The 18,393-nt window shown below is 36.0% G+C and overlaps 2 protein-coding genes across 2 annotated transcripts; both read right to left on the bottom strand.

Annotated features, from left to right (window-relative positions):
* Positions 1-4,194: 4,194 nt before the first annotated feature.
* Positions 4,195-7,390, bottom strand: LOC127855205 (uncharacterized). Its single transcript, XM_052390622.1, has 3 exons — positions 7,297-7,390; positions 6,167-6,286; positions 4,195-4,479 (listed from the first exon to the last, which is right to left on the bottom strand). Exons 1-3 carry the CDS (start codon positions 7,343-7,345, stop codon positions 4,316-4,318), a joined length of 333 nt encoding a protein of 110 aa, XP_052246582.1. The 5' UTR covers positions 7,346-7,390; the 3' UTR covers positions 4,195-4,315.
* Positions 7,391-15,349: 7,959 nt separating this feature from the next.
* LOC127855898 (scavenger receptor class F member 2-like) lies at positions 15,350-17,756 on the bottom strand. The gene is made up of 3 exons (XM_052391788.1): positions 17,647-17,756; positions 16,495-16,620; positions 15,350-15,601 (listed from the first exon to the last, which is right to left on the bottom strand). The coding sequence occupies exons 1-3, from the start codon at positions 17,693-17,695 to the stop codon at positions 15,429-15,431; spliced, it is 348 nt and encodes a 115-aa protein (XP_052247748.1). The 5' UTR covers positions 17,696-17,756; the 3' UTR covers positions 15,350-15,428.
* Positions 17,757-18,393: the final 637 nt, after the last annotated feature.

Below are 18,393 nucleotides of genomic sequence, written 5' to 3'. Positions count from 1 at the left end.
CAGTCAATGTTACTGCACTCTACGTACAGATTTTTTTCTTTTTTGCTACTTCTTTTTTACTCGTTAACCGTCTTTTTGGTTACGATTCACGATTGTTGTTTTTTATGTTGTCGCGAAAATATATTACTTTCGGTTCATTTTTTACACAATTTTTAAAGAAAAATCTATTTTGACGTCGTAATTTATTGTACTATGCAAATCATCGATACAATCTATAATTGAATTATATAAAACATGTTTTTATTTAAGATTTATACTTCGTAAATAATAAACCGAACAAAACGCACATGTCACGACTTCAGTTACGATATTTACCGACATTAGCCGACGTCAACCGATCTTACAAAAAAACGCGGGAAATGATTACAGTTGTACTACCTTAATTTAATCTTAGGTCAAAAGTGGCTTCATTTTCACTATATCCACAAAATGATCATAATTTAACAGTATATTGTGTGGTAACAAAACAAATAAGCGAACACAAAGATATCACTGTGATTTAAAAACGTCCATTAGTCTCTACACGTATAACTTATAAAAAATAGCAAGGAAAAGAAAACTTCATAAAGTGAATTTAAATCATTCGCGATTGCTTGCTGAAATATTCGAATTCTACCTCAGTGTATTAAATCACTCATGTGTTTGTGTTTCACTTATTCTCCTGGCCGTGGGATACTACAAGATATGTTAAAAATAACTATTTATGAACTATATTATTTTTCAGTGAATTCATTAATTCGTCCGATGTAAATGTGCAAGCAGGCGCTGATTATGTGCAGTGGGTACGTAGCCGATGAGCTAGCTTTTCTAAAGAAATGTTACATCAATAAATCATTCTTGCCGAACGTGACGAGTGTTATTTAAGGAAATTGTAGGCTTCGGAACAGGAAGTTATCGACACAAAGCACATTATTAGGCAGTTAATTGTATTTGCCAAGTCTGCGGTAGTGAGTAAATATGCGCCTAATACGGGAAACATGCAGGGCGCCAACAAGTTTTGCCAATAAGTTTGTATCCTTAATCATGTGAAGCTACTGTACATGAACTTGTTTCACATGACTTAAATTTAAAAAAACAACTTTGGGATCCGTTTTAGGAATGGACTGATTTTTTTATCTGTAAGACATTGTTCGCCAAACGACGAACGAGTGGTTGCAACGGACGATATAACTTTTATTAGCAATTTTCTTGGTTTTAGATATTTAATTAGAACCATAACACGTTAGGACAAAAAAATTGATTTGAGTATCTAGAAAGAAATGATGATTCTTTATAATGGCAATGTGTTAAAAGTACTAGATAAATTACAAACAACAAACATCATTTGGTATGTGAGCCTACTAATGCATTTATGAACTATCGGGGTATACATTGAAAACTTAGAGAACGTTTACCTATATGCCGCGCTCTGGGATAACGCGGTTTAATGCATATACGTTAAGTGTCGTTCCAGATTAGACTGTGCAGTTCTGATGTTTTGTTCCGCGATTAATACTACTTGATGACATTAAAGTAAACAATTTAGCAATGATGCAAGAAAGTTACGGTCAACTTTCTAAAATAGAACAAACCACAAAGACACAATAATGATACAGCACATATGTTTTGATTATCAGTGGTTAATATGTTGGGAATAATGAATGGTAGATAAGTTTGCGTTAAAAAATCCATTTTCTGTTTACCTAAATGACGAATGTTTAAACTCATTGATATCCAACTCTGAAAACAGATTGACTTTCTCGGACACATTCAGGCATTTAATGAAAATTTGCGAAAACACATTACATAATTTTAAACTATTTATTTACAGTTGCATTAGATAAAAATATCCTAAGTTAACTTAACTAAATTTCAATTTAACGACGCATGTAAATTTAGTACAATTATTAAATATGTTCTAAATGAAGGTGAAAGCTGTTCTCTTTGATATCTCGTATGATATACGGAGAATTTTAAGTTTTTCAGCTGTGCATAGAATAGAAGTTATACTATGTTTGTGTATTTTAAAAATAATATTTTGTTTGCAAATTATTTTATTTTTACGATGAAAATAAAACATGGAATAACAAAAAATAGAATAGGAGTAAAAGTTATGGCTTCAACAAGCAATCACATTTTCTAGCAGATCATAGAATAAACACCTCCCAATTACCAATGTTTAATTGACCATCTTAAGTATTTCCTAGTTTTCATAGCTATAACAAACTGTGTGTTTTTAACACATTCTATGAAGCACGTGTCACTAAGTTTGATAATATCCGTAGTACTTTATCATTTAAGAAAAATAAAATGAAAACAGTTGTTTGAAATTAACAAATCATGTGTACATATGACATTGCTTAATATCTGTCCATGTCTGACCACAAGAAGTTAACATGATTATTAGGTGCATTTTGGAGGATGGGAAACAATCCGATAGTAAAAAAAGTGTGAATATTTCAATGTGTGTACCTCCGCTTTACTGATATTGTCTGCTTGATTGTAGTGTCTGCATGATTGCAACGTTTGCCTGCTGCTACATATCCACGTAACAAAGCCGTCTTCGACTGTTTTGCACCATGAAAGCGACAGTTCTTGTTGAACACTGGTGTTCGTCACTTGGCCGCCACTTCTTGATGAATGTTTGTGTTCTTTTATGTTTGTCCGTCTTGTAAAGGCATTTGTTCACTTTCATAAATAATGGACTTTCGGATTGTGATCAGAGTTCATCTCTTGGTATGATTGTGAGGTTTCAGTATTCTTTTATTGCACCAATGTGTATGGGTTTGTCGTGCTTTCGATTTTTTTTAATTTATAAAGGTATTTATGCTAATTAAGGCCCACGTGGCGTAGTGGATATCGTGTCCGCCTAGCGACCGGGAAGTCACGGCTTCAATCCCCAATGTGGGAGCGTTCTTTAGATCTCCCTCTTAGACACCAAATACTGGTTCTACCACGGTCGGGCAATAGCGTTTCAAAAAGCCTAAGGCTTTCGATGCAGTCGAGCAATTATAAATAGGTTTAAGATGATCGTATACTGTTCGGCCATTTGTACATTGGATTTGAATGATGAGCAAATATAAGCGACTTATCGCAATAACTTTGTAGTGAACGTTTTTGCGAGTAAATGTAATGAGCAAATTTGAATGAGAGCAAACGCGAAACGCACAGCGAGGCACATATTTAAATGCCGTAAAATCAGCGAGCGGTAGGAGCGAAAGAGACTCAACACAAACATAAAAGCCGCTCTTTTGGGAAAACCGGGCTCATTGCATGAGCCTATATTGTCATCCCATATTAATCTGTGCAGTCCGCACAGGATAATCCGGAACGATATTTTCGGAACGATAGACTGAATTGTCGTCAAGAGAATACTTGTTTTAAAACGTAGCATTCCATATAAGTGGATTTGACAGGCTAATCTGGGACGACACTTTACGCACATGTATAAAGCCCGGTATTCACAGAGCGCGAATCATGTGTTTGTCATGTATTCAAAATAAAGACGTGAAACTCCAGCTGCTGGAGCAGTATTGCATTCTCATTTTATACAATTCGTTGGTCCTTTATTTAAGGCAAGTGACCAATTGCCAAAACAGTACAAAACAGCACAATACAAAACAACATAAACAGTTATTAGAATAAAGCTGGGGTCACCGCCTTGGAACGGTCAATGCAAAGCATTGGGGGTTTAAAACGGTTTTAGAGCGCTCAACCTCACACTTGGCCCAGCAATATTCATGACACAAATAAGTGTACATAAAAGTTAAACTCAAATGCCTGCTGTTTACAGTGGCATATTCGCAGCAGTTTGTTATTGCCAAATAAAATCGATTGAAAGTTTGACATAGTAAATCATGCAGATTGACCTAGGACTTTGTATTTCCAGTAAATTAATGCATTTCGTATTTTCATTCGATTTACATACATTCTGAATTATCGTGTAAATCTCAACAAAATTCTGAAAATCTTAAGTTTTCGAAATCTTGTGAGGTAATTTTGTTAATTATGAAATGTCCAATAAATTTATTTTCAGTTTATCATATATGGGGATTTTTATTTAAAAAAACAACAAACAAAGATGCGTATGTTATCATTTAACTTAGTAGTACAAAAGAACATGGATATAACACGTGGACATAAATTGACGTATACCAATTTTTATGATTTTATCTTGTTGATAGTGAAATATCAGTGATAAACAAATCTGGTGGTTCACGTTCCCGGACAATATAAAATAACACAAGAGTGTCGATCATTTGCACTGTTTTACTTTATTTTTTATTCCAGGTTCAAGTTAATATATTAATTGAACGGTTCGGCAAACGATGTCGGACTAACCAATTGTCATACGAATGTGACAACAGACTGACCGTGCGCCATATGATCCGGTCGGGGTACATGTGGCGGTGTCGGGACAGATTCCCCTCTGTCCCGGACCACACTCGATGACCCGTCCGTAGTTATCGGTAATGGGAGCTCCGTGCCAACAAACTTGACCTGGAAAAACAAATTATTTGATTTCATTATATGACCTTCGTTTCTGTGAAATCAGGTCGTAATGCATTAAGTACGAAGGGACGACACTTTTCGCTTTTTAAGATTTTTTTTCGTTTACAGGATTTTTTTCTTCTCAAAGAAAATCCCGTTCAGGCGGAAAGTGTCTTCCCTGATTATCCTTAACGGACTGCTCAGGCGAATATGGGAAGACACTTTACGAACGTGCATTAATCCCAGTTTTTCCAGAATGTTGCTCATATTATATATATATATATATATATATATATATATATATATATATTATATATATATATATATATATATATATATATATATATATATATTCTATGTCTCTCTATCTCTAGAGAGCGCGAGCGAGCGAGCGACGCGAGAGCGAGCGAGCGAGAGAGCGAGCGAGAGAGAGCGCGAGCGCGCTCGAGCGCTCGCTCGCTCGCGCTCTCGCTCTCGCGCGCTCTCTCGCGCGCGCTCCTTCGGCTTGCTCTCTCTCTTTCGCGCTCGAGCGCGCTCTCGGCGCTCTCTCTCTCGTCTCGCGGCTCTCTCCTCCCGAGAGCGCGCTCTGCGAGAGAGCTCGCTCTCTCTCCTCCTCTCTCTCTCTCGAGCTGATCGAAATCTCTCTCACTCGGCCTTCCCTTTCTCGTTTTCGTTTGTTCTCCCCTAGTAATATAAAACTAATCGGTCGTTGTGGGATAATATTGTTTTCACATCTTGTAAAAATAGGGCTGCAAGTCACATTTCGAACTGGCTGAATGAGAATGGAAAAAAAAAGAGAGAGAGAGAGAAGAAGAGAGAGAGAGAGAGAAGAAGAGACAGATACTATAGATCCGAGCGAGAGAGAGAGCGAGATATGAGAGAGATCGGATCTCAGCCGCTCTTCTCTCTCGCTCTCTCTCTAGCGAGCTCTCTCGCGCGCTCGACTCTCTCTCCTCTCGCTCGCTGGCTCTTCTCTCTCTCTGCTCCTACTTCTGTCTCTCACTCTCTCTCTCTCTCTCCTCTCTCTCTCTCTCTCTCTCTCTCTCTCGAGAGAGAGAGATAATCGAAATTTTACTCGTCAACACAGGTTTACGATAATTGATAGTTGTGTAGTAATATAAAACTAATCGGTCGTTGTGGGATAATATTGTTTTCACATCTTGTAAAAATAGGGCTGCAAGTCACATTTCGAACTGGCTGAATGAGAATGGAAAAAAAAAGAGATAACATATAAAATAAGATTTCATTTTATAAATTCAAATGCTGCGATCACAACATCAACAGAAGCATGAAGTGTGTGAAGATTAATAACTTAGTTTTCACACATGCTAACAGTGGGATCCTACTGTTCCCCAATGACATGAGGAAAGCGCATTTCTGACTTCTGACAATGGTATGGTCCTACAGTCCAAAGGCATATAATTCTCGCTCTTGGAAAACGGGTTTCAATGCATTTGCGAAATTGTCGTCCCAGATTAGCCTGTTCAGTCAGCAAAGGCCAATCAGGGGCGAAACTTTCCGCGAAAACTGGATTTTCGCTTAGAAGAGAATTCCTTTTAACTAAAAGTACCGTAGAAGCGGAACGTGTCGTCCCGGATTAGCCTGTGCGGACTGCACATGTGTTACGACACTTTACGCATATGCATTTAGCCAATTTTCCCATAGCAACGCTTATATCATAACGTATTGTACTTACGACAGCAGTGCCCCTGAATATTGATCTGCTGATCATGGCAGTAGTAGCCAATTGGACATGGTCTGCCTGCTTCGCAAATCTTCAAAGAGGGACCAACTGGACACTGGCAACTTCCGGTGTCTAAATCCGCATAGAGAAATAGAGATTAGTGATAGATAGAGGCCGTCAGAAATAAATGTTACATCACGGTTTAAGGAACACAATCGTTCTTGTTTAGTGTCGAAAATGATAAGTATTACCTTTATCCAACACATACTATTTTATATATCATATTATGTGCTCCCATTAATCATGTCAGCGAGGTAAAAACGATAGAAGCAGCGTTGTCTCCTCTGTCAAACTTTGTGGTTTTTATCTAACATTTGAACATTTGATATGACGTAACATAAAATAAAACACAATATAAACTCCCGAGTTGGATTGCGATCAGAAAGCGATTAAGTAACGCTTACGTTAACGATAGTCTTTATTAATTTGACATTAGATATCGGATAAAATAGACTATAAATGTGTACATGTTAATCAGTGATTTCTTTGTTATATTGCATTATAGTTGGAAGTTAAAAATCTGCTTAATATAACGTTTATGAATGAAAATATTACAAAGATTTAAATCTTACTCAACTGTAACATTTGTTTGGTTTGGTCAAATCGAAGTTGTTACATGCTAACAATCCAAATGTCATGTACTTCTTTGCCATGTTTAGAGCATTTGCATACATTTGAATCTCGCAGTTATGCACTACTACATGGACCAGAGTGAACTATTTAATTGAGCTTCGTTCTGGGAAAACGAGGCTTAACATATGTGCTTAAAGTGTCGTCCCAGAATATCCTGTGTTCCGCACAGGTTTATCAGGGACGAAACTTTCCGCCTTAACTGGATTTTCGATACGAAGAGACTACCTTTTTAATGAAAAATAGAATAGTAGAGGATTGTGCCGTCCCTTATTAGCCTGTGCGAACTGTACTGGCTAATCTGGGGCGACGCTTTACGCCAAGTGTAAAGCCGCATTTTCCCAGAGCGCGGCTCTTTTTTTTGCATATAGATCTACAATGAATTATAAGCATTGTCACTAGTACGAGTATTGTGTAATGGTCCACAAACAAACACTTCCATCGCTACTTACAAATAATTGCTGCTACAATCAGCAATACGCTCCACATTTTAAGCACCATGGTGTATTCACTTGCTCGATCAAATTAAAATGATTTCTCGTATTGCTTTTGGGGCTTTTTATAGTTCAAATGTATTACGCAAACCAGACGCAAACATGTTAATTGAGTCGTGTTTTATGTTCTCTGTAGTTGCAATGTTGTTGTTGTTTTGATCAGCGCTAATTTATGCGATGAACATTACCGTATCTGGTGGTTACGTACAAGATTGATGTACTAGCGGTTGTATAAGCCATTGAAAACAACATTTGCATGTTTACGCAATAATAGATTTGCATATCATCAAAGCTGAATGAATCATTAAATGTTCTCCCCATTTATATATTACAAATATTCTCCGCTTTAACATCCGTATCCTTTTTAATCATCTTTATTGTATTTGCCCAGCGCCTGGTACGCCTTACCGGATCTTGTTATTTCATCTTAATGAGGAAATGAATAGCCACACTGAAACTATTGTTGCTTTACCTTGGGCAACTGTTTAAGGCTATTTCGCGCTTATAACTGTTGGTTGATTTACGTAACCAATGGGCGTGAATTTCCGTCCCAGTGTACAGTATACGAATTTACGAGTTTATCTTAACCCATTTATGCCTAGTGGACTCTTCCATCCTGCTAAATTGGATCAATTTATTTCCAAAATTAGGGATGTCTAGTATATTAATTGCTATATTTAGAATATTTCTTACAGAAATTCCTTTAAGCAAACAGCGCAGGCCCTGATGAGACGCCGCATCATGCGGCGTCTCATCTGGGTCTACGCTGTTTGCCAAGGCCTTTTTCTAGACGCTAGGCATTAATGGGTTAATGATAATTCAATATAAAACATGAAATCATTTTATTGTTGCTAACTACATTTCACATATACCAAAATCTTTTTTTAGAATAATAGGTAATAAAAAATGTGAGCTGTGGCCACAATGCTAAATTGTGCGATCCCTGCCACAATTATTATTATTTTTAAAATGCATTTTAAAGTTTTAAATACCGAACATTCAAAGATGTTATTCGACTTTAAAAATATATAAATAATCATGCCTATAATAATTGAATTGAAAAAAATATTGCAGAGAGTTGCTTGTGTACCACAAAACGAAAATATCATAGTTAAATGTTATCTTAGGTCAAAAGTGGCTTCATATTCACTATATCCACAAAATGATCATAATTTAACAGTATTGTGCGGTAACAAAACAAATAAGCGAACACAAAGATATCACTGTGACTAAAAAAAATCTATCAGTCTCTACACGTATAAATAACTATTTATGAAATATATTATATTTCAGTAAATGCATTAATTCGTCCGATGTAAATGTGCAAGCAGGCGCTGATTTTGTGCAGTGGGTACCTAGCCGATGATCTAGCTTTTCTAAAGAAATGTTACATCAATAAATCATTCTTGCCGAACGTGACGAGTGTTATTTGAGGAAATTGTAGGCTTCGGAACAGGACGTTATCGACCCAAAGCACATTATTAGGCAGTTAATTGTGTTGGCCAAGTCTGCGGTAGTGAGTAAATATGCGCCTAATACGGGAAACATGCAGGGCGCCAACAAGTTTTGCCAAAAAGTGTGTACCCTAAATCACGTTAAGCTACTGTACATGAACTTGTTTCACATGACTTAAATATAATAAAAACAACTTTGGGATCCGTTTTAGGACTGGACTGATTTTTTTTATCTGTAAGACATTGTTCGCCAAACGACGAACGAGTGGTTGCAACGGACGATATAACTTTTATTAGCAATTTTCTTGGTTTTAGATATTTAATTAGAACCATAACACGTTAGGACAAAATAATTGATTTGAGTATCTAGAAAGAAATGATGATTCTTTATAATTGCAATGTGTTAAAAGTACTAGATAAATTACAAACAACAAACATATTTGGGTATGTGAGCCTACTAATGCATTTATTAACTATTGGGGTATACATTGAGAACTTTTACATGTATGCCGCGCTCTGGGATAACGCGGTTTAATGCATATACGTTAAGTGTCGTTCCAGATTAGATTAGACTGTGCAGTTCTGATGTTTTGTTCCGCGATTAATACTACTAAATGATATTAAAGTAAACAATGTAGCAATCATGCAAGAAAGTTACGGTATGAACGTTCCAAAATAGAACAAACCACAAAGACATAATAATGAAACAGCACATATGTTTTGACTATCAGTGGTCTATATGTGGGGAATAATTAATATTAGATAATGTTGCGTTGAAATGAATAAATTTTCTGTGTATGATGAATGTTTATCACTCATTGATATCCAAGTCTGAGAACAGATTGACTAACTCGAACACATTTAGGCTTTTTAATGAAATTTTGCGAAAACACATTACATAATTTCAAATTATTTATTTACAGTTGCATTAGATAAAAAAGTTAACTAAGCTAAATTTCAATTTTAGGACGCATGTAAATAAAATACAATTATAAAATATATTCTATCGGTAGGAATTTAAAAAAAAATGTTGCTCACTATGGTCGTTGATGAAATTAAATTGCATTAGTTGGAAACGTTGCAAGGTTAAAATTGCACAAAATTGTTCTTGGATACAAACATTTAATTTGCATTTCCTGATAAAAGCGTAATTGTATTTATTCACAGGTGTCAAAATGTCATCTGTTTTTTAGAAACAGATCCTTCACATTTGTTTTTAATATACGAAAAAAAATCTATTTAGTCTAAGAAGAAATGATTCTGTAGCACGTGTTGTGGTATTTGGCCAGAGACCATTATGCGGTTATATATGATTGATGTTCAATGTCAGATGTTTTTATAAAATCATCAAAGATGTTTTTTCCTTATTTCTATTCTTCATACTAAACAGCCAGTCCTGCAATAAACATCACCCAATTACCAATAAATTATTGACCATCTTAAGTATGTCCTGGTGTTCATGGCTATTACAGCTTGTTTGTTTTCTAAAATATTCTACAAAGCGCATGTCACTACGTTTGATTATACACGAAGTACTTTATCATTAAAGTAAATATAAAAACATTAGTTTTGAAACTAGCAAATCGTGCGTGCATAATATGGCTTAATATAATTTACACAAGAAGTAAACATGATTATAAGGTGCATTACGAAGGTGGGGAAATAATCCGATTAAACAAGTTCTAATATGTTAATATGTTAACCTCCGCTTTATAAATAAATTTGGGAAGAAGATCTTTCGCGCGTCAAATGATTAAAATGCGAAAATTAAATTCTAAATCATATGTCGGGGTAAACTTTTAACGAAAAATATAAAAATAAGTATAGTCACACCATATTTAAACAACATGGCTACGTAAATCAATCTTCGTTTATGCTCCATCGAACACTCATCACGAAAGAAATTTTGAATTTTTAAATAACTTTGCATCACAAGAATAATTCATGGTGCACAATATAAAATAATCCATAAGTCAAAGGTCAAATAAAATCAAATTAGACTTTGTCCAATATTGTCCTAAAAAGTGTCTGCCGATATATATATATTGTATATAGAGTAATTCTTATGATAGCACTGGTGTATTATTTAAAACGATTATTAATTTCTATATATATATGTTTTATTCTGTTAAATTTACTAGTTTTAAACAGTAGATTACAAGTTAATGCTATTGAACAATAACCGGAGCACAGTCTGCTCATCGTGACATTATGCGATGCTTATGTGATTAGCTTTTGTTGGTTATAGTTCGTCCACAATGACATTTTGGATACTTCAGAGGCCAAATTTATTGCCCAATCTAAATGAAACTTGGTAGGAAAATTTGCCAGAACGAGATCTTGGCCAAGTTTCATATGTGGTCAAGTGGGTTAAAAGAAAGGGCACCAAGTCAAATTAAAGAAAAAAAACTTGTAAACACTATGGAAGTAACATTAGTATTGGCTCTAATGATGTTTAATTAAAATTCTAAATGGTTTCAGTCTGTTAAACAAAATAGCCGCTATAAGGCAGGGAACTTGTCCTTTTATGGCTATATTGAAACCTTGCAAACATTCTAACATTGTTTTTTTTGCCAATCGTCATTAAAATCATTCAAACATTTTTTCTAAATATATTGAGTTGGAAAATGGTTCCGGCCTGTTAAAACACATGGTTTGTAGGGAGCGGTGCAGTTTTCCAAAACAATGGCTATAGTGAATATGATCACTCAAGAAGTATCATTTTTGCCTAATAATAAGGATCCCTGCTCCGAATTACTTCGAAAATATCTGGCTGTTTTTTAAAATGGTTCAATTCTGTTGAAAAAGAGCTGCTGAGGGTTGGCATCTTTACTTTCGTTCTATGGTTATAGTAAAATATTAACAGCTCAGAAACGTTCACATGTCTCAGGTGAGCGCCTTAGAACATTTGATCCACTTATTTTATCATTAATTTTAATTTCTCAGAAATTTCTTCAATGTACACATCTTGACAAGACATGACAGTATCTATATATTTCATTACTTGCTAAAAGTTATTAAAATTATACATTTTATTAGCACCGTTTCATATTATGATATCTTAACAACCATTATTGCAGTGCATGTAAATACGTCAGCTAGAAACACAAGCGCAGGTGAAGAGTCTCAAAGCAGGCCTTATAGAGGGCAACCTGAGCAAACCTCCAACAAGGGCCGTCGTCAATGCTCGTGATGACCTGACACTCGTGGGGACTTCATATAACATACATGTTAACATAAATAAACATAAATATACAGGATATAGGCTCAATTCTAGAAAGTATCTACTCCGCTGGGGCTGTCGTTTTGTCGAGCAATCTTTTGTGTTTGTCTGTGAATTTATATCAGTAACAACAGTTCAGTTGACACATGTGTATAGCAAGCGACCTCTCAAGTTTAAAGAAATCACTACCTTCGTCAGCAGCGTTCTACCAGACCAATATATCGAGTAGACATAACGATGTTCATCATATTGTAGATAAGCGTATCAGCCAACGTGTGGATCAGTGACAGGTGACGAGCAGTTAGGCTCAGTTACAAATTTTGTCAAAGTTGTTCCCTAAGTCACGTATGTGCATAAAATGGAAAGCAATCAAATGGATATTCCTCATATCATAGCACACAAGCAAAGCAAACAGGAAGAAAATGTTTTTTCAAACTTTCTGGGATTGGAAAACGTCCCTTCTGAACTGTTTAAAATGGAAGCGATGCAACGACATCAGCGATCACGGTACCATTCTAGAAAATCATGGAGGAGAAGAAGCGGTCCCAGGAGTGTACCCAATCTCTAGAAATCTCCCTACCCAAAAAAGGCAACCTAAGGCAACCTAAAGTTGTGCGAGAATGACACCACTATCAGCTTCAACTACAGAGTCATCATTTTACAGACAACTGCAGCACCAACTTGAGTCCTTCCGCAACTTGATTAGTCTTGTTTCATCTCCGTGTTTACCACTACAAGACTGGTTGCCATGGGAACATTACTGGATGAAACTTAGCTTCCAACAATTATAGTGGTCTCATAGGGACAGTTATTATTTTTTTGGTCGCATGGTTGGTATATGGTGGTTTATGTTGTGAGTAACTTAAGTAGTTTGCCGAGGGGATTCGGTAACTGTAGAGTTACTAAGGGTTAGTTTGGGTATATTTTCATTTTTAAATAGTTTCTTTCCAAGTTTCTTTTTTAATTCGTCAATTTCGTATGCTGATTGTTTGAAATTTAGTTTATCTCCATTTTTATTTTCTCCGTAATTTATTCAATTTTACTTAACTTCTTTTCTTGGTTTGTCTTTTTCCTAGGAGTAGGTATAATGGCAAGTTGTTTAAGTGGGTCGGACATTGCCTGATTGTCACCCAAAGGCTGAACAATACTAGTTTTGCCGGGCGCTGTTCGGCGCTTGATAATAATCAAAACTAAAGGCATTGATACTAAGCAAATTGCACCTTTAGTTGAATTATTTTACTATGATTTTACCAGGATAAGGCGAGTTAGTTATTACTATTTCACCAGGGCTCAAGTCATTTATCGACGAATTATTGTTGTTATACGTGACAGTATAGCCTACATTATCTCTATGTATTAGGTTCTGATAGCATTGTTCATTTGATTGTGTTACACTCAGATATTTGTACCCGAGTTGTTTTACGTGACTGACAGATTGAATGGTTTTCAAAGAGGTTGCATGCAAATGTATTCCATTGTTTTAATTACCTGGCTGATGTTGTGTTAGGCTGTCTGGTAAATCTAATCTAATCGCCGTTTAATATTCTGATCATCGATGGTATCTGCTTGTGTGCTAAAGACTTATTAAAGCCGCACATCAGGCATGTCAATTTGCTTGCTTTCCAGTGTATGCACATATGCAACTAGATGAACATATTGTGAATAATTTAAACGGACATTTAATGCCTGTCACCTGTAACTGACAAAAAATTGGCTGAAAGCGGTTTATGTACAATATTATGGCCATCTTTATGTCCCGCCTGATACGAATAACGATCCGCTCCCAATTTAAATGTAAAACTATTCAAAGTAACGATATGTTATATTTTTTAAGTAAAAACTTGTATATGCTTTTTTGATTGCACAGTGACGTGTTTCTTGAAATTCTTGAAATTCAACAAATCTATATATAATGCGTTATGTCCTTAAAAAAACAATATCGGTGATCAACTATAACATTGGTGCACGCTACGGCTGCAGTGAAAGGATCCTCTTTTGTTATCATTGGAAGACAGGGCTTTATAGCTTTGTACACATTGATACTAATAAATAACGTGTCTTAAAAACGAATCTACACAGAATAAAGGGGATTTGCCTACGGAGTAAATGTTTTGTGTACGTGAATGAGTCTTCTGCTGGACAGAAGCAATCATTTGCACTTGAAAAAACCTTTCCTTAGTTTATTTCTTGGGACTAATTCTTCTGTAATGTTATTCTATTTTTTGATTCATCAACGTTTATCTCTTTTGATTAAAAAGTAAAACGATCTCATAGAGTCTTGATTAAACAAGAATGTCTCTAATAATGTTCCTGGACTTTCATTTTGCATGTGTGTAGTATACTGGCAATTACTGATATTGTCTGCTTGATTGTATTGTCTGCATGCTTCTCTATATCCACGAATGGGCGTGGGTGTAGCCGTGCTTGCGATTGTTTTCAAATTTATAAATATATTGTATCCTTATTAAGATCGCCGTGGCGTAATGTATATGGTGTCCGCCTAGGGAGAGGGAGCTCACGGATTCGATCCTCATTTCAGAAGCGTTCTTAAGATTCCCCCACACACACACACTAAGAACTGGTTCTCCCAAGGCCAGGGTCTCAATAGCGTTTAAATAAGCAATCAGTGCATGTGCTTATATTGTTATCCCATATTACCCTGTGCAGTCCGCACAGGATAATCCGGAACGATACTTTTCGGATTGACTGGATTTGTGTTAAGAAAATAATTTAGAAAAAAGAGCATTCCATATAAGTGGAAAGGGTCGTCCCTGATAAGCCCTTGTGGATTTGACAGGCTAATTTGGGAAGACACTTTACGCACATATATTAAGCGCGGTTTTCACAGAGCGCGGATCATGTGTTGGTCATAGCCAAAGGCCGCCTGCTGTTTACAATGGTGTATTCGCTGCAGTTTGTGATTGCCAAAAAAAAATCGATTGAAAATTGACATGGTAAGTCATGCACAGATTGATCTAGGACCTTGTATTTTCAGTAAATTAATACATTTCGTATTTTCATTCGATCTACACACATTCTAAAATATTGTATAAATCTCAACTCTGAAAAACTTAAGTTTTTGAAATCTTGTGAAGTAATTTTGTTAATTATGAAATGTATATTTTTATTTTCAGTTTATCATATATTGGGTATTTTATTTAAAAAAAACGTGCGTATGTTATCATTTAACTTATTAGTACAAAAGAACATGTATATATCACATTGACGTATACCATTTTTTTATGATTTTATCTTGTTGATATTGAAATATCAGTGATAAACAAAATAGGTTGTTCACTTTCCCGAACAATATAAAATAGCACACAAGTATCGATTATTTGCACTGTTTTACTTTATTTTTTATGCCAGGTTCAAGTTAACATAAATTGAACGGTTCGGCAAACGATGTCGGACTAACCACTTAGTGCTGTCATAATGGGACAGCAGAATGACCGTGCGCCAAAGTATCCGGTCCGGGTACAGGTGGTGATGTCGGGACGGGGACAGATTCCCCTCTGTCCCGGACCACACTCGATGACCCGTCCGTAGTTATCGGTAATAGGAACTCCGCCCCAACAAGCTTGGCCTGGAAAAACAAATTATTTGATTTCATTATATGACCTTCGTTCTGTGAAATCTGGGCTTGATGCATGAAGTACGAAGGAACGACACTTTCCACTTTTAAGATTTTTTTGTTTACAGGCTTTTTTTCTTCTAAACGAAAATGTAGTTCAGGCGGAAAGTGTCGTCCGTGATAAGCCTGTGCGGACTGCACATGCTAATCTGGGACGACACTTTACGAACGTGCAATAATCCCAGTTTTTCCAGAACGTCACTCATATCATATATATAGATAATCACACTTTCATTCGTCAACACAGGTATACGATAAAAGATGGCTGTGTAGTAATATAAAACTTGTCGGTCGTTGTGGGTTAATATTGATTACACATATTGTAGGAATATGGCTCCAGGTCAACGTTCGAAATAGCAGAATGAGATTGGAAAAAACGAGACAAAATAAAAAATAACATTTCATTTTATATGTTCAAATGTTGCGATCACAACATCAACAGGAGTATGTAGTGTATGAAGATAAAAAACTTAATTTTCACACACGCTAACAGTGGAACCCTATGTTCCCCAATGTCATGTGGAAACCGTGTTTCTGACAATGGAATGGCCCTGCAGACCAAAGGCATATTAGCCTCGCTCTTGGAAAATTCGTCTCAATGCATTTGCGAAAGTGTCTTCCCAGATCAGCCTGTGCAGTCAACAAAGGCTAATCAGAGGGAGGGGGAACCTTCCGATTTATGCTAAGAAGAGAATTCTTTTTAACGAAAAGTACATCAAAGCGGAAAGTGTCGTCCCGGATTAGCCTGTCCGGACTGCACAGGCTAATCTGGAACGATACTCTACGCACAAGCATTTATACCAGTTTCCCATAGCGATGCGTATATTATAATGTATTGAACTCACGACAGCAGTAACAAATATTATTGATTCCCGAGCCGTCGCCGTAGTAGCCTATCGGACATGGTCTTTCTTTGCCTACGTCGCAAATCTTCAAAGGGGCACCAACTGGACACTGGCAACTTCCGGTGTCTAAATCATAGAGAAATAGAGAATAGCGACGATAGGGGCAGTCAAAACAAATGTTACTGCACGGTTTGAGGAACACAATCGTTCTTGTTTCGTGTCGAAAATGATGTGTATTACATTTTTCAAACACTCATATACTATTTCATTTATTATCATATTATGTGTTAACATAAATCATGTCAGCGAGGCAGATTGGTGAAAAACGATAGAAATAGCGTTGTCTCTCCTGTTTAACCTTGTGGGTTTTTTAATATAATATTTGAACACTTCGTATGACTTTACATCAAAAACACACACTATAAACGCCCAACTCGAATTGCGATCAGAAAGCGAGTAAATAACCTTAAAATAATACGAAGGTCTGTATTAATTTGACATTAGAAATTGGATAAAATAGATAATATACGTGTGTATGTTAATCAGTATGATTTCTTTGTTATATTGCATTATGGTTGGACAATAAAAAAATCTGCTTAATATAACGTTTATGAATGAAAAGATTACAAAGCAATACATGTAAATCAAATATCACATAAGTTCGTTTTGGTCCAATCGCAGTTGTTACATGCTTACAATCCAAATAACATGTACTTTTCTTTAAATGTTGAGAGAATTTGCATACGTCATTTGAATCACGCAGTTATGCATCACATGGAACAGAGTGAACTATTCAATTGAGCCTCGCTCTGGGAAAACGAGACTTAACACACGTGCGTAAAGTGTCGTCCCAGAATATCCTGTGTCGTCCGTACAGGCTTATCAGGGACGAAACTTTCCGCATAAACTGGTAATCCGATACAAAGATACTTCCTTATAATGAAAAATAGAATACAAGTGGAATGTGGCGTTCCTTAGTAGCCTGTGCGAACTGCACTGACTAATCTGAGGCGACACTTGGCGCCAAGTGTAAAGCCGCATTTTCCCAGAGCGCGGTTCAATTAATTTTTAATATAAAATGAAATGTAAGTATTGTTACTAGAACGTGTTTTGTGTATTGGTCCACAAACAAATTCTTCCATCGCTACTTACAAATAGTTGCCGCTACAATCAGAAGTGCGCTCCACATTTTAAGCACCATGGTATATTCACTTGCATTAGCTCGATAAAATTAGAATGATTTCTTGTAAAGCATTCGTGACTTTTTATAGCTGAAATGTTTTATGCAAACCGGATGTTATTACGTTAATTGAGTCGTGTTTTATGTTCTAAGTAGTTGCAATGTTGTTGTTTTTTATCAGCGCTAATTATAGCGACGAACATCGCCGTACCTGGTGGCGATAAGCCGATATGCAAGATTGATATATGTACTAGCGGTTGTGGATTTGCATATCATCAAAGCTGAATAAATCATTAAAGGGGTCTTTTCACAGATTTTGGCATGTATTGAAATTGGTCTTTAAATGCTTTATATTGATAGATGTAAACATTGGAACTAATAAGCTCCAGTAAAAAATCAAGAATACAATTTAAAAAAAAGAAAGATAAGTAACCCTCAACAGGGCTCGAACCACTGACCCCTGGAGTCCTGGAGTAAATGTCTTCCCATTTAGACCTTTCGGTCATCCGTCCTCATACAACGAATGGTTATTTTATACTTAATATAAGCCATTCTCGTAGTTTCACAAAAGTTAACGACAACAACAGAACTCTTCAAATTATGCAATCGTTTTGCGTGCAACGCTTTATAATTGTTCAGGTTTTAAAATCGTCAAAAGATGCATATAATTGCTATTTTAGAGCATGGTAAATGTTCAGTAATACTGTTTCCTCACAAAT

The sequence above is a fragment of the Dreissena polymorpha genome, chromosome 13 (genome assembly GCF_020536995.1).
Source record: "Dreissena polymorpha isolate Duluth1 chromosome 13, UMN_Dpol_1.0, whole genome shotgun sequence".
Lineage (NCBI taxonomy): Eukaryota > Metazoa > Mollusca > Bivalvia > Myida > Dreissenidae > Dreissena > Dreissena polymorpha.
This window is presented reverse-complemented; position numbering and strand designations above follow the sequence as displayed.